This window comes from Coregonus clupeaformis, chromosome 12, assembly GCF_020615455.1.
Source record: "Coregonus clupeaformis isolate EN_2021a chromosome 12, ASM2061545v1, whole genome shotgun sequence".
Classification (NCBI taxonomy): domain Eukaryota; kingdom Metazoa; phylum Chordata; class Actinopteri; order Salmoniformes; family Salmonidae; genus Coregonus; species Coregonus clupeaformis.
The window spans coordinates 24,850,482-24,862,850 of record NC_059203.1 but is presented as its reverse complement, the minus strand read 5'-3'; the positions used below and the strand labels follow the sequence as shown (position 1 = coordinate 24,862,850).

Here is a 12,369-nt window from a genome sequence, read left to right as displayed (position 1 = left end):
CAACCCATTGAGTCAACAATACATGTTAGAATCACCTTTGGCAGCAATTACAGCTGTGAGTCTCTCTGGGTAAATCTATAAGAGCTTTGCATACCTGGATTGTGCAAATATTGTACAAATATTATTTTAAAAATTCTTCAAGCTCTGTCAAGGTGGTTGTTGATCATTGCTAGACAGCCATTTTCAATTATTACCATAGATTTTCATGCTGATTTAAGTCAAAACTGTAACTAGGCCACTCAGGAACATTCAATGTTGTCTTGGTAAGCAACTTCAGTCTACACTGAGTGTACAAAACATTAGGAACATCTGCTCTTTCCATGACATAGACTGACCAGGTGAATCCAGGCGAAGCTATGATCCCTTATGATCTCAATGTAATCCATTTTAAATTCAGGCTGTAACACAACAAAATGTGGAAAAGGTCAACGGGTGTGAATCATCTCTGAAGGCACTTAAGTAGTACAGTATCTAAATGAGTACTTACAGTGGGGGAAAAAAGTATGTAGTCAGCCACCAATTGTGCAAGTTCTCCCACTTAAAAAGATGAGAGAGGCCTGTAATTTTCATCATAGGTACACGTCAACTATGACAGACAAATTGAGGAAAGAAAATCCAGAAAATCACATTGTAGGATTTTTAATGAATTTATTTGCAAATTATGGTGGAAAATAAGTATTTGGTCACCTACAAACAAGCAAGATTCTGGCTCTCACAGACCTGTAACTTCTTCTTTAAGAGGCTCCTCTGTCCTCCACTCGTTACCTGTATTAATGGCACCTGTTTGAACTTGTTATCAGTATAAAAGACACCTGTCCACAACCTCAAACAGTCACACTCCAAACTCCACTATGGCCAAGACCAAAGAGCTGTCAAAGGACACCAGAAACAAAATTGTAGACCTGCACCAGGCTGGGAAGACTGAATCTGCAATAGGTAAGCAGCTTGGTTTGAAGAAATCAACTGTGGGAGCAATTATTAGGAAATGGAAGACATACAAGACCACTGATAATCTCCCTCGATCTGGGGCTCCACGCAAGATCTCACCCCGTGGGGTCAAAATGATCACAAGAACGGTGAGCAAAAATCCCAGAACCACACGGGGGACCTAGTGAATGACCTGCAGAGAGCTGGGACCAAAGTAACAAAGCCTACCATCAGTAACACACTACGCCGCCAGAGACTCAAATCCTGCAGTGCCAGACGTGTCCCCTGCTTAAGCCAGTACATGTCCAGGCCCGTCTGAAGTTTGCTAGAGTGCATTTGGATGATCCAGAAGAGGATTGGGAGAATGTCATATGGTCAGATGAAACCAAAATAGAACTTTTTGGTAAAAACTCAACTCTTCGTGTTTGGAGGACAAAGAATGCTGAGTTGCATCCAAAGAACACCATACCTACTGTGAAGCATGGGGGTGGAAACATCATGCTTTGGGGCTGTTTTTCTGCAAAGGGACCAGGACGACTGATCCGTGTAAAGGAAAGAATGAATGGGGCCATGTATCGTGAGATTTTGAGTGAAAACCTCCTTCCATCAGCAAGGGCATTGAAGATGAAACGTGGCTGGGTCTTTCAGCATGACAATAATCCCAAACACACCGCCCGGGCAACGAAGGAGTGGCTTCGTAAGAAGCATTTCAAGGTCCTGGAGTGGCCTAGCCAGTCTCCAGATCTCAACCCCATAGAAAATCTTTGGAGGGAGTTGAAAGTCTTTGTTGCCCAGTGACAGCCCCAAAACATCACTGCTCTAGAGGAGATCTGCATGGAGGAATGGGCCAAAATACCAGCAACAGTGTGTGAAAACCTTGTGAAGACTTACAGAAAACGTTTGACCTGTGTCATTGCCAACAAAGGGTATATAACAAAGTATTGAGAAACTTTTGTTATTGACCAAATACTTATTTTCCAATGTGATATTCTGGATTTTCTTTTCTCATTTTGTCTGTCATAGTTGACGTGTACCTATGATGAAAATTACAGGCCTTTTTAAGTGGGAGAACTTGCACAATTGGTGGCTGACTAAATACTTTTTTCCCCCACTGTACTTAAACATACATGACTTACACAGACAGAGACACACATGCACACGATCACAAGTGCACGTACGCACACACACCTCAAGGTATATTCATGCACACACTGACCTTTGACAGAGGTCAACATGCCACCAGCTGTACTCCAGCAAGAAACCGATGAGGAAAACACACTCATATAATACACTACAAAAAGTTACTGTTAAAAAAATATAGTTGAAAGACAGATGATGGAAAATAGGTCTGTGTTTATTTAGATTTGAGCAGCCTTCTTAAAGGAAGGGGGTTTGGGGTCAAGGGTAGGGGTCAGCATTAGGGGTTATGGTCAAGGTAACAATAACATTTTTAAAACAGGCAAATGCTCATATTTTCAGTGTGCAGCCAGAGCTCTGGACTTTATTCCTTTCATGGAACTTAAGTATTATTATTTTTAATCCTTCACATGCATCTTTTTACTCTGTATGAAATGTTCACCGCTGTAAAAATGAAAAGCAGGCAAACTAAATGGACCATCCTGTGATCTCTTATTTTACATGATCCCTGTCATATCCCAACAGACAGAATTAGATTCTCCAAGGTAAAGCTACATATATTTACCTCAAAAAATTAAACAATTACAGTTGCATTGCTATGTTATCGTTTTTAGCAGTTTATTTTCAATTGTATAGATAGACCACTCTTTTTTAAAGGTGACATTTTTTCTAGTTCTTTCATAACTACCTTGACATAGAAACTCTTATTTTCTAAAGTGCAGGTAAAGTACACAGGGATATTGATTTCTTTGCTCTGGCATCCACACTGGGGTCTGTAATGCTCTCAGGATGTCATCATTGCATCACAGTGCTTTCTCATAGTTTATTTCTCAGTCTAATGTCCATATGGTTTTCCCCTTAGAATAGTGTTCTATTTATCTTGAACAATGCCTTCTTATTCATTATTTCTCTGCTGGTCAGCGATAAGCAACTCAGTTAGTTATGAGCAAGTTCTTCTGGTTGGCGAGGCTCCCTGCGCTTTGTCAGCATTTGATGGTGCGCTAAAGCCGGTCTATCAGTCTCTCCAGTGTTGGGTCCAGTGTGTTGGGCCTCGGGGGCGGTTCGGTCATCTGGTGAAGAGAGTGGCCAGCAGGGGGAGCAGTGCTGCTGTGAGGGGGGCAGACAGGCCTGCTGCTCCTCCACACTCCATGGCATTCTCCTGCAGCAGACGCAGGGGGCATCAGAACACAGAAATACTAGAATTAATACATACACTCTGTATCTATATATCTATATGGTTCAGACAATATACAGATGGTCACATACGTGCTTACTGTCACATTATTACACAACCAAAAAAAGGTGTTCATGTACATTTTCATGTTATCACAGAGCATATACATACTACATACCTCAGGGTGGAAAGGATGACATGATTCTGGCCGCTTCCTGTCCTTCTGAAACTTCAGCCTATCACATTTCAGAGATTCGTTGTGTTCAGAGGGGTTAAGGATGGAAATACTCAGATATGCATTTAACTGACACTGCGCTGACCGCTTCTGCAACATAATTCGAGCATGATGAGAAACACAAACCGTAATGCACGTTTTAAAATGACCTACATGTATGAGAAATGTATTAATACCTCTGACTATGAAGTACCTCAGAAGCGGTTCACATTCTCAGAAAACAAACGTTTGAGTTCACTTACAAAAGCTCACTCAAAAACCCTTCCTAGTAAAAACACACTCAAAACCTTTTTACAAAAAAGCACACTCAATATTCCCAAACTTCACAAGGATATACATAATCTCAATGGGGTCCATGGAAACTGGAAGGGCGGAGCTACAGTCACACTTGTTGTCTACGACAACCATGAAGAGGTTACTGCTGGGAATCTGCTGAATAACAAAAGATCTGAGGAGGGAAGGAGGGGGGAAGGGAGAGGGAGACAGAGAGAAAAAACGAGAGAGAGAAGAGTCGATTCAGTTGATGCTTGTAATATTATCCCACTAACGCATGATCCTGTAAACACTATCAACACACTGGTTAAGTGAGTTTATCAGTGCATAATACCAAGGTAACTGTATTCCCAGTACCTGACACAGCCCTCACAGTCAATATTGCCTGTGGTTTCTTTGATGGTACGCTCAGAGACGAAGGCAGGGTACTCAGTATCACATGGCACCATCATGGTCTTTCCCCTCGAGCTTTGGGCTAGAAATGAGACATGTAAATGTTAACATACTAAAAACACACATGACTCTCTCACACACACACACACACACACACACACATACACACACACACACACACACACACACACACACACACACACACACACACACACACACACACCCACACACACACACACACACTCATTCATGTATGCGCACACACACGTGAGCACACACACTTCAAGGTATATTTAAGCAATAAGGCCCGAGGGGGTGTGGTATATGGCCAATATACCACGGCTAAGGGCTGTTCTTATGCACGATGCAACACGGAGTGCCTGGATACAGCCCTTAGCCGTGGTATGTTGGCCATATACCACAAACCCCCGAGGTGCCTTATTGCTATTTTATACTGGTTACCAACGTAATTAGAGTAGTAAAAATAAATGTTTTGTCATACCCGTGGTATACAGTCTGATATACTACGGCTGTCAGCCAATCAGCATTCATGGTCGACCACCCAGTTTATAATCATGCACATACTTTTTTTGGGGGGGGTAGATCAGCTTAATATTGCAGATAGATTGTAACTTCCATCAATGTAATTGTCTGCATCACTTCCAATCCCCCATGTTTTTATATATATATATATACAGTGGGGAGAACAAGTATTTGATACACTGCCGATTTTGCAGGTTTTCCTACTTACAAAGCATGTAGAGGTCTGTAATTTTTATCATAGGTACACTTCAACTGTGAGAGACGGAAAATCACATTGTATGATTTTTAAGTAATTAATTTGTATTTTATTGCATGACATAAGTATTTGATCACCTACCAACAAGTAAGAATTCCGGCTCTCACAGACCTGTTAGTTTTTCTTTAAGAAGCCCTCCTGTTCTCCACTCATTACCTGTATTAACTGCACCTGTTTGAACTCGTTACCTGTATAAAAGACACCTGTCCACACATTCAATCAAACAGACTCCAACCTCTCCACAATGGCCAAGACCAGAGAGCTGTGTAAGGACATCAGGGATAAAATTGTAGACCTGCACAAGGCTGGGATGGGCTACAGGACAATAGGCAAGCAGCTTGGTGAGAAGGCAACAACTGTTGGCACAATTATTAAAAAATGGAAGAAGTTCAAGATGACGGTCAATCACCCTCGGTCTGGGGCTCCATGCAAGATCTCACCTCGTGGGGCATCAATGATCATGAGGAAGGTGAGGGATCAGCCCAGAACTACACGGCAGGACCTGGTCAATGACCTGAAGAGAGCTGGGACCACAGTCTCAAAGAAAACCATTAGTAACACACTACGCCGTCATGGATTAAAATCCTGCAGCGCACGCAAGGTCCCCCTGCTCAAGCCAGCGCATGTCCAGGCCCATCTGAAGTTTGCCAATGACCATCTGGATGATCCAGAGGAGGAATGGGAGAAGGTCATGTGGTCTGATGAGACAAAAATATAGCTTTTTGGTCTAAACTCCACTCGCTGTGTTTGGAGGAAGAAGAAGGATGAGTACAACCCCAAGAACACCATCCCAACCGTGAAGCATGGAGGTGGAAACATCATTCTTTGGGGATGCTTTTCTGCAAAGGGGACAGGACGACTGCACTGTATTGAGGGGAGGATGGATGGGGCCATGTATCGCGAGATCTTGGCCAACAACCTCCTTCCCTCAGTAAGAGCATTGAAGATGGGTCGTGGCTGGGTCTTCCAGCATGACAACGACCTGAAACACACAGCCAGGGCAACTAAGGAGTGGCTCCGTAAGAAGCATCTCAAGGTCCTGGAGTGGCCTAGCCAGTCTCCAGACCTGAACCCAATAGAAAATCTTTGGAGGGAGCTGAAAGTCCGTATTGCCCAGCGACAGCCCCGAAACCTGAAGGATCTGGAGAAGGTCTGTATGGAGGAGTGGGCCAAAATCCCTGCTGCAGTAGGAAAACCTGCAAAATCGGCAGGGTATCAAATACTTGTTCTCCCCACTGTATATATATATATATATATATATACATATATATATATATATATATATATATATATATATATACATATATATACACACACACACACACATACAGTGAGGGAAAAAAGTATTTGATCCCCTGCTGATTTTGTACGTTTGCCCACTGACAAAGAAATGATCAGTCTATAATGTTAATGGTAGGTTTATTTGAACCGTGAGAGACAGAATAACAACAAAATCCAGAAAAACGCATGTCAAAAATGTTATAAATTGATTTACATTTTAATGAGGGAAATATGTTTTTGACCCCTCTGCAAAACATGACTTAGTACTTGGTGGCAAAACCCTTGTTGGCAATCACAGAGGTCAGACGTTTCTTGTAGTTGGCCACCAGGTTTGCACACATCTCAGGAGGGATTTTGTCCCACTCCTCTTTGCAGATCTTCTCCAAGTCATTAAGATTTTGAGGCTGACGTTTGGCAACTCGAACCGTCAGCTCCCTCCACAGATTTTCTATGGGATTGAGGTCTGGAGACTGGCTAGGTCACTCCAGGACCTTAATGTGCTTCTTCTTGAGCCACTCCTTTGTTGCCTTGGCCGTACGTTTTGGGACATTGTCATGCTGGAATACCCATCCACGACCCATTTCCAATGCCCTGGCTGAGGGAAGGAGGTTCTCACCCAAGATTTGACGGTACAAGGCCCCGTCCATCGTCCCTTTGATGCGGTGAAGTTGTCCTGTCCCCTTAGCAGAAAAACACCCCCAAAGCATAATGTTTCTACCTCCATGTTTGACGGTGGGGATGGTGTTCTTGGGGTCATAGGCAGCATTCCTCCTCCTCCAAATACGGCGAGTTGAGTTGATGCCAAAGAGCTCAATTTTGGTCTCATCTGACCACAACACTTTCACCCAGTTCTCCTCTGAATCATTCAGATATTCATTGGCAAACTTCAGACGAGCATGTATATGTGCTTTCTTGAGCAGGGGATTTCAGTCCTTAACGGCATAGTGTGTTACCAATTGTTTTCTTGGTGACTATGGTCCCAGCTGCCTTGAGATCATTGACAAGATCCTCCCGTGTAGTTCTGGGCTGATTCCTCACCGTTCTCATGATCATTGCAACTCCACGAGGTGAGATCTTGCATGGAGCTCCAGGCCAAGGGAGATTGACAGTTATTTTGTGTTTCTTCCATTTGCGAATAATCGCACCAACTGTTGTCACCTTCTCACCAAGCTGCTTGGCGATGGTCTTGTAGCCCATTCCAGCCTTGTGTAGGTCGACAATCTTGTCCCTGACATCCTTGGAGAGCTCTTTGGTCTTGGCCATGGTGGAGAGTTTGGAATCTGATTGATTGATTGCTTCTGTGGACAGGTGTCTTTTATACAGGTAACAAGCTGAGATTAGGAGCACTCCCTTTATACAGCTCGTTACCTGTATAAAACACACCTGGGAGCCAGAAATCTTTCTGAATGAGAGGGGGTCAAATACTTATTTCCCTCATTAAAATGCAAATAAATGTATAACATTTTTGACATGCGTTTTTCTGGATTTTGTTGTTGTTATTCTGTCTCTCACTGTTCAAATAAACCTACCATTAAAATTATAGACTGATCATTTCTTTGTCAGTGGGAAAACTTACAAAATCAGCAGGGGATCAAATACTTTTTTCCCTCACTGTACATACATACATACACATACATATCCTTTAAAAAAAACATATATATATTCCCCTTTATTACTTTCCAACCCCGCCACCCTTTCCCTACTTGGAGTAACCTAGTGAACAACAATGCTTGGCCTCTACATCCAGCTTATACTTACTATCTACATTTTATGGACACAGTCAATTTTACAATAATTACATTTTGTTTGTTCTTTCTCCAGAACTTCTTCTACTCTCAACCTCTCCGATCATTTTCATGATGTCCATCCGGTTTGCTTCTATATGCCATATCTTTCTAACTGTGCTCCTTCACAAAAGCTCCCAACCTACAACCTATACACTTATTATGGACACAGCGTGCCTACATTATTAGTTATCTTGTTATTGTTTGTTGTTAGTTGTTATTAGTCCCATCCTTCAATTCCATTCAACACCTCCCATCTATCTTTTAACACCATCCATATAGGATTTCTATTTGCCATATATATTTCAACTGTACTGTGATGTCTTACAAAAGTTTTGAACCTTTCTATTCTCATTGTTTCTACAGATTGTGAATTGAAAATAAACATTTTTGCTAATAGTATTATTATGTTATTGATCGATTAACTATGACTTTTCAGATCACCCAGTAGTGCTATCTGCAGGGTTAGCGCAAGGTAAATATTGCAATCCTTTAGCCATTCTTGGACATGTGTCCAAAAACAAGCTACAAATGGACAGTTACATAACAAATGATCTAATGATTCTGTCTCTTCGCAGCTAAATCTGCAGAGCTGGGAAGATTGTATCCCCCATATCAATAACATTCTATTGGTAGCAAGAATGTTATATAATAATGTAAACTGAAAGATTCTAAGTTTTGAATCCGGTGTCGTTTTGCGTATCAGTTCATAAACACTATTCCATGGGATCGGTACGTCAAAAATCTCTTCCCAACTATTTTGCAATCATAATGGGACGGCTGTCAATCCTTTGGTCCTTAAATGAAACTGATATACTTTTTTATTTATCACAGTTTTCCTTAACCAATTATGTTCTTTAATGCAAGGCCGACAGACAAGCTCCTTACTTTCTCCCCCTTCCACTTTCCTCTACCATTTTTGCGGTAAGGCTGCAATTATTTGGTTATAATTTTGGGTAGAGCAGACATTTCCATATGTTTTTGTTAGCTGCATGTGTCGACATAACTCCACCATTCCTACCGATGATATCATTTACAAAGATTATACCTTTTTTAAACATTTCGTCAAAAAAAATAGGTTTTTTGTCAATTAGTATATTTGAGTTTAACCACAATATTTGTTGCATTATTTGTTCTGTCGTTTCTGGAGGAGTAAATTGAAATTGCAACCAACTTTCTATGGCTTGTTTTAGAAATAGTGATATTTGGGAGATTATTTCCTTTTCAAATAACTGCAAATTAGTTGTTGTAATCTGAATAAAGGGAAAAAGGCCATTCTTGAACATTGGGTGAGACAATCTTACTAATTTGCTAGAGAACCAGTTCGGATTTAAGTATAACTTTTGTATGACTGAAGCTTTTAGTGATAGGTCTAATGCTTTAATATTTAATAATTTCTGTCCTCCGAATTCATATTCATTATATAAATAGGCCTGTTTAATTTTGTCTGGCTTGCCGTTCCAAATAAAATTGAATATTTTTTTCTCATATAATTTAAAAAACTGTTCGCTAGGCGTAGGCAAGACCATAAGTAAATAGGTAAACTGGGATAATACTAAAGAGTTAATCAGGGTGATTTTTAATCAGGTATTTACCTTTCCATGGTAGCAAGATCTTATCTATTTTTGCTAACTTTCTATTATAATTTATTGAAGTGAGATCATTTATTTCCTTTGGGATATGTATTCCGAGTATATCCACATCACCATCAGACCATTTTATTGGTAAACTACATGGTAATGTAAAAATTGTATTTTTTATTGATCCAATACGTAATATAGTACATTTGTCATAATTTGGTTGTAATCCAGAGAGGTTAGAAAATGTATCTAGATCCTCTATGAGGCTGTGGAGTGATTCTAGTTGTGGATTTAAAAGAAAACATGAATCATCAGCGTACAATGACACCTTTGTTTTTAAGCCCTGGATTTCTAATCCCCTGATATTATTGTTGGATCTGATTTTAATAGGTAACATCTCGATGGCCACAATAAATAGATAGTGGACAACCTTGTTTCACTCCTCTTCACAGTTTAAAACTTTCTGAGAAATAGCCATTATTTACTATTTTACACCTAGGGTTACTATACATGATTTTGACCCATTTTATAAGAGATTCACCAAAATTGAAATGCTCGAGGCATTTATATATAAACCGCAGTCGTACTTTATCAAATGCCTTTTCAAAGTCTGCTATGAATAGCAGGCCTGGTTTCTCAGATTTCCCATAGTGTTCTATTGTTTCCAATACTTGCCTTATATTATCTCCAATGTATCTTCCATGTAAAAAACCTGTCTGATTAGAATGAATAATATCCGACAATACCTTTTTAATTCTATGCGCTATACATTTTGCTAGAATTTTTGCATCACATTTACATTTACATTTTAGTCATTTAGCAGACGCTCTTATCCAGAGCGACTTACAGTTAGTGAATACATTTTTATTTTTTTTATACTGGCCCCCCATGGGAAACGAACCCACAACCCTGGCGTTGCAAACGCCATGCTCTATCAACTGAGCTACATCCCTGCCGGCCATTCCCTCCCCTACCCTGGGCCAATTGTGCGCCGCCCATGAGTCTCCCGGTCGCGGCCGGCTGCGACAGAGCCTGGATTCGAACCAGGATCTCTAGTAGCACAGTTAGCACTGCGATGCAGTGCCTTAGACCACTGCACCACTCAGGAGCTACACTGAAGTGTAAGGGGCCTCCAATTTTATTAATGGACTGGATCTTTATATTTTCCACTTGTATCCTGTTTCAGTAATAATGAGATCAGACCTTCTTCTTGAGTGTCAGATAATATACCATTTACATAGGAGTGGTTAAAACATGCTAATAACGGACCTCTTAGTACAGTGGGGGAAAAAAGTATTTAGTCAGCCACCAATTGTGCAAATTCTCCCACTTAAAAAGATGAGAGAGGCCTGTAATTTTCATCATAGGTACACATCAACTATGACAGACAAATTGAGATTTTTTTTTCCAGAAAATCACATTGTAGGATTTTTAATGATTTTATTTGCAAATTATGGTGGAAAATAAGTATTTGGTCACCTACAAACAAGCAAGATTTCTGGCTCTCACAGACCTGTAACTTCTTCTTTAAGAGGCTCCTCTGTCCTCCACTCGTTACCTGTATTAATGGCACCTGTTTGAACTTGTTATCAGTATAAAAGACACCTGTCCACAACCTCAAACAGTCACACTCCAAACTCCACTATGGCCAAGACCAAAGAGCTGTCAAAGGACACCAGAAACAAAATTGTAGACCTGCACCAGGCTGGGAAGACTGAATCTGCAATAGGTAAGCAGCTTGGTTTGAAGAAATCAACTGTGGGAGCAATTATTAGGAAATAGAAGACATACAAGACCACTGATAATCTCCCTCGATCTGGGGCTCCACGCAAGATCTTACCCCGTGGGTCAAAATGATCACAAGAACGGTGAGCAAAAATCCCAGAACCACACGGGGGGACCTAGTGAATGACCTGCAGAGAGCTGGGACCAAAGTAACAAAGCCTACTATCAGTAACACACTACGCCGCCAGGGACTCAAATCCTGCAGTGGCAGACGTGTCCCCCCTGCTTAAGCCAGTACATGTCCAGGCCCGTCTGAAGTTTGCTAGAGTGCATTTGGATGATCCAGAAGAGGATTGGGAGAATGTCATATGGTCAGATGAAACCAAAATATAACTTTTTTGGTAAAAACTCAACTCGTCGTGTTTGGAGGACAAAGAATGCTGAGTTGCATCCAAAGAACACCATACCTACTGTGAAGCATGGGGGTGGAAACATCATGCTTTGGGGCTGTTTTTCTGCAAAGGGACCAGGACAACTGATCCGTGTAAAGGAAAGAATGAATGGGGCCATGTATCGTGAGATTTTGAGTGAAAACCTCCTTCCATCAGCAAGGGCATTGAAGATGAAACGTGGCTGGGTCTTTCAGCATGACAATGATCCCAAACACACCGCCCGGGCAACGAAGGAGTGGCTTCGTAAGAAGCATTTCAAGGTCCTGGAGTGGCCTAGCCAGTCTCCAGATCTCAACCCCATAGAAAATCTTTGGAGGGGAGTTGAAAGTCCGTGTTGCCCAGTGACAGCCCCAAAACATCACTGCTCTAGAGGAGATCTGCATGGAGGAATGGGCCAAAATACCAGCAACAGTGTGTGAAAACCTTGTGAAGACTTACAGAAAATGTTTGACCTGTGTCATTGCCAACAAAGGGTATATAACAAAGTATTGAGAAACTTTTGTTATTGACCAAATACTTATTTTCCACCATAATTTGCAAATAAATTCATTACAAATCCTACAATGTGATTTTCTGGATTTTTTTTTCTCATTTTGTCTGTCATAGTTG

At 41.1% G+C, this 12,369-nt stretch overlaps 1 protein-coding gene across 2 annotated transcripts in view; it reads right to left on the bottom strand.

The window, feature by feature from the left end:
* Positions 1 to 2,260: 2,260 nt before the first annotated feature.
* Positions 2,261 to 12,369, bottom strand: part of LOC121578082 (voltage-dependent calcium channel subunit alpha-2/delta-3-like) — a 96,501-nt gene continuing 86,392 nt past the window's right edge. For both annotated transcript variants that reach the window (XM_041892175.2, XM_041892176.2), the window contains exons 35-38: positions 4,104 to 4,221; positions 3,809 to 3,921; positions 3,417 to 3,499; positions 2,261 to 3,223 (exon numbers count right to left, since the gene is read on the bottom strand). In XM_041892175.2, coding sequence (XP_041748109.1) covers positions 3,131 to 3,223; positions 3,417 to 3,499; positions 3,809 to 3,921; positions 4,104 to 4,221 — 407 coding nt within the window. In that variant the 3' untranslated portion in view covers positions 2,261 to 3,130. The remainder of the gene's footprint in view (positions 3,224 to 3,416; positions 3,500 to 3,808; positions 3,922 to 4,103; positions 4,222 to 12,369) is intronic.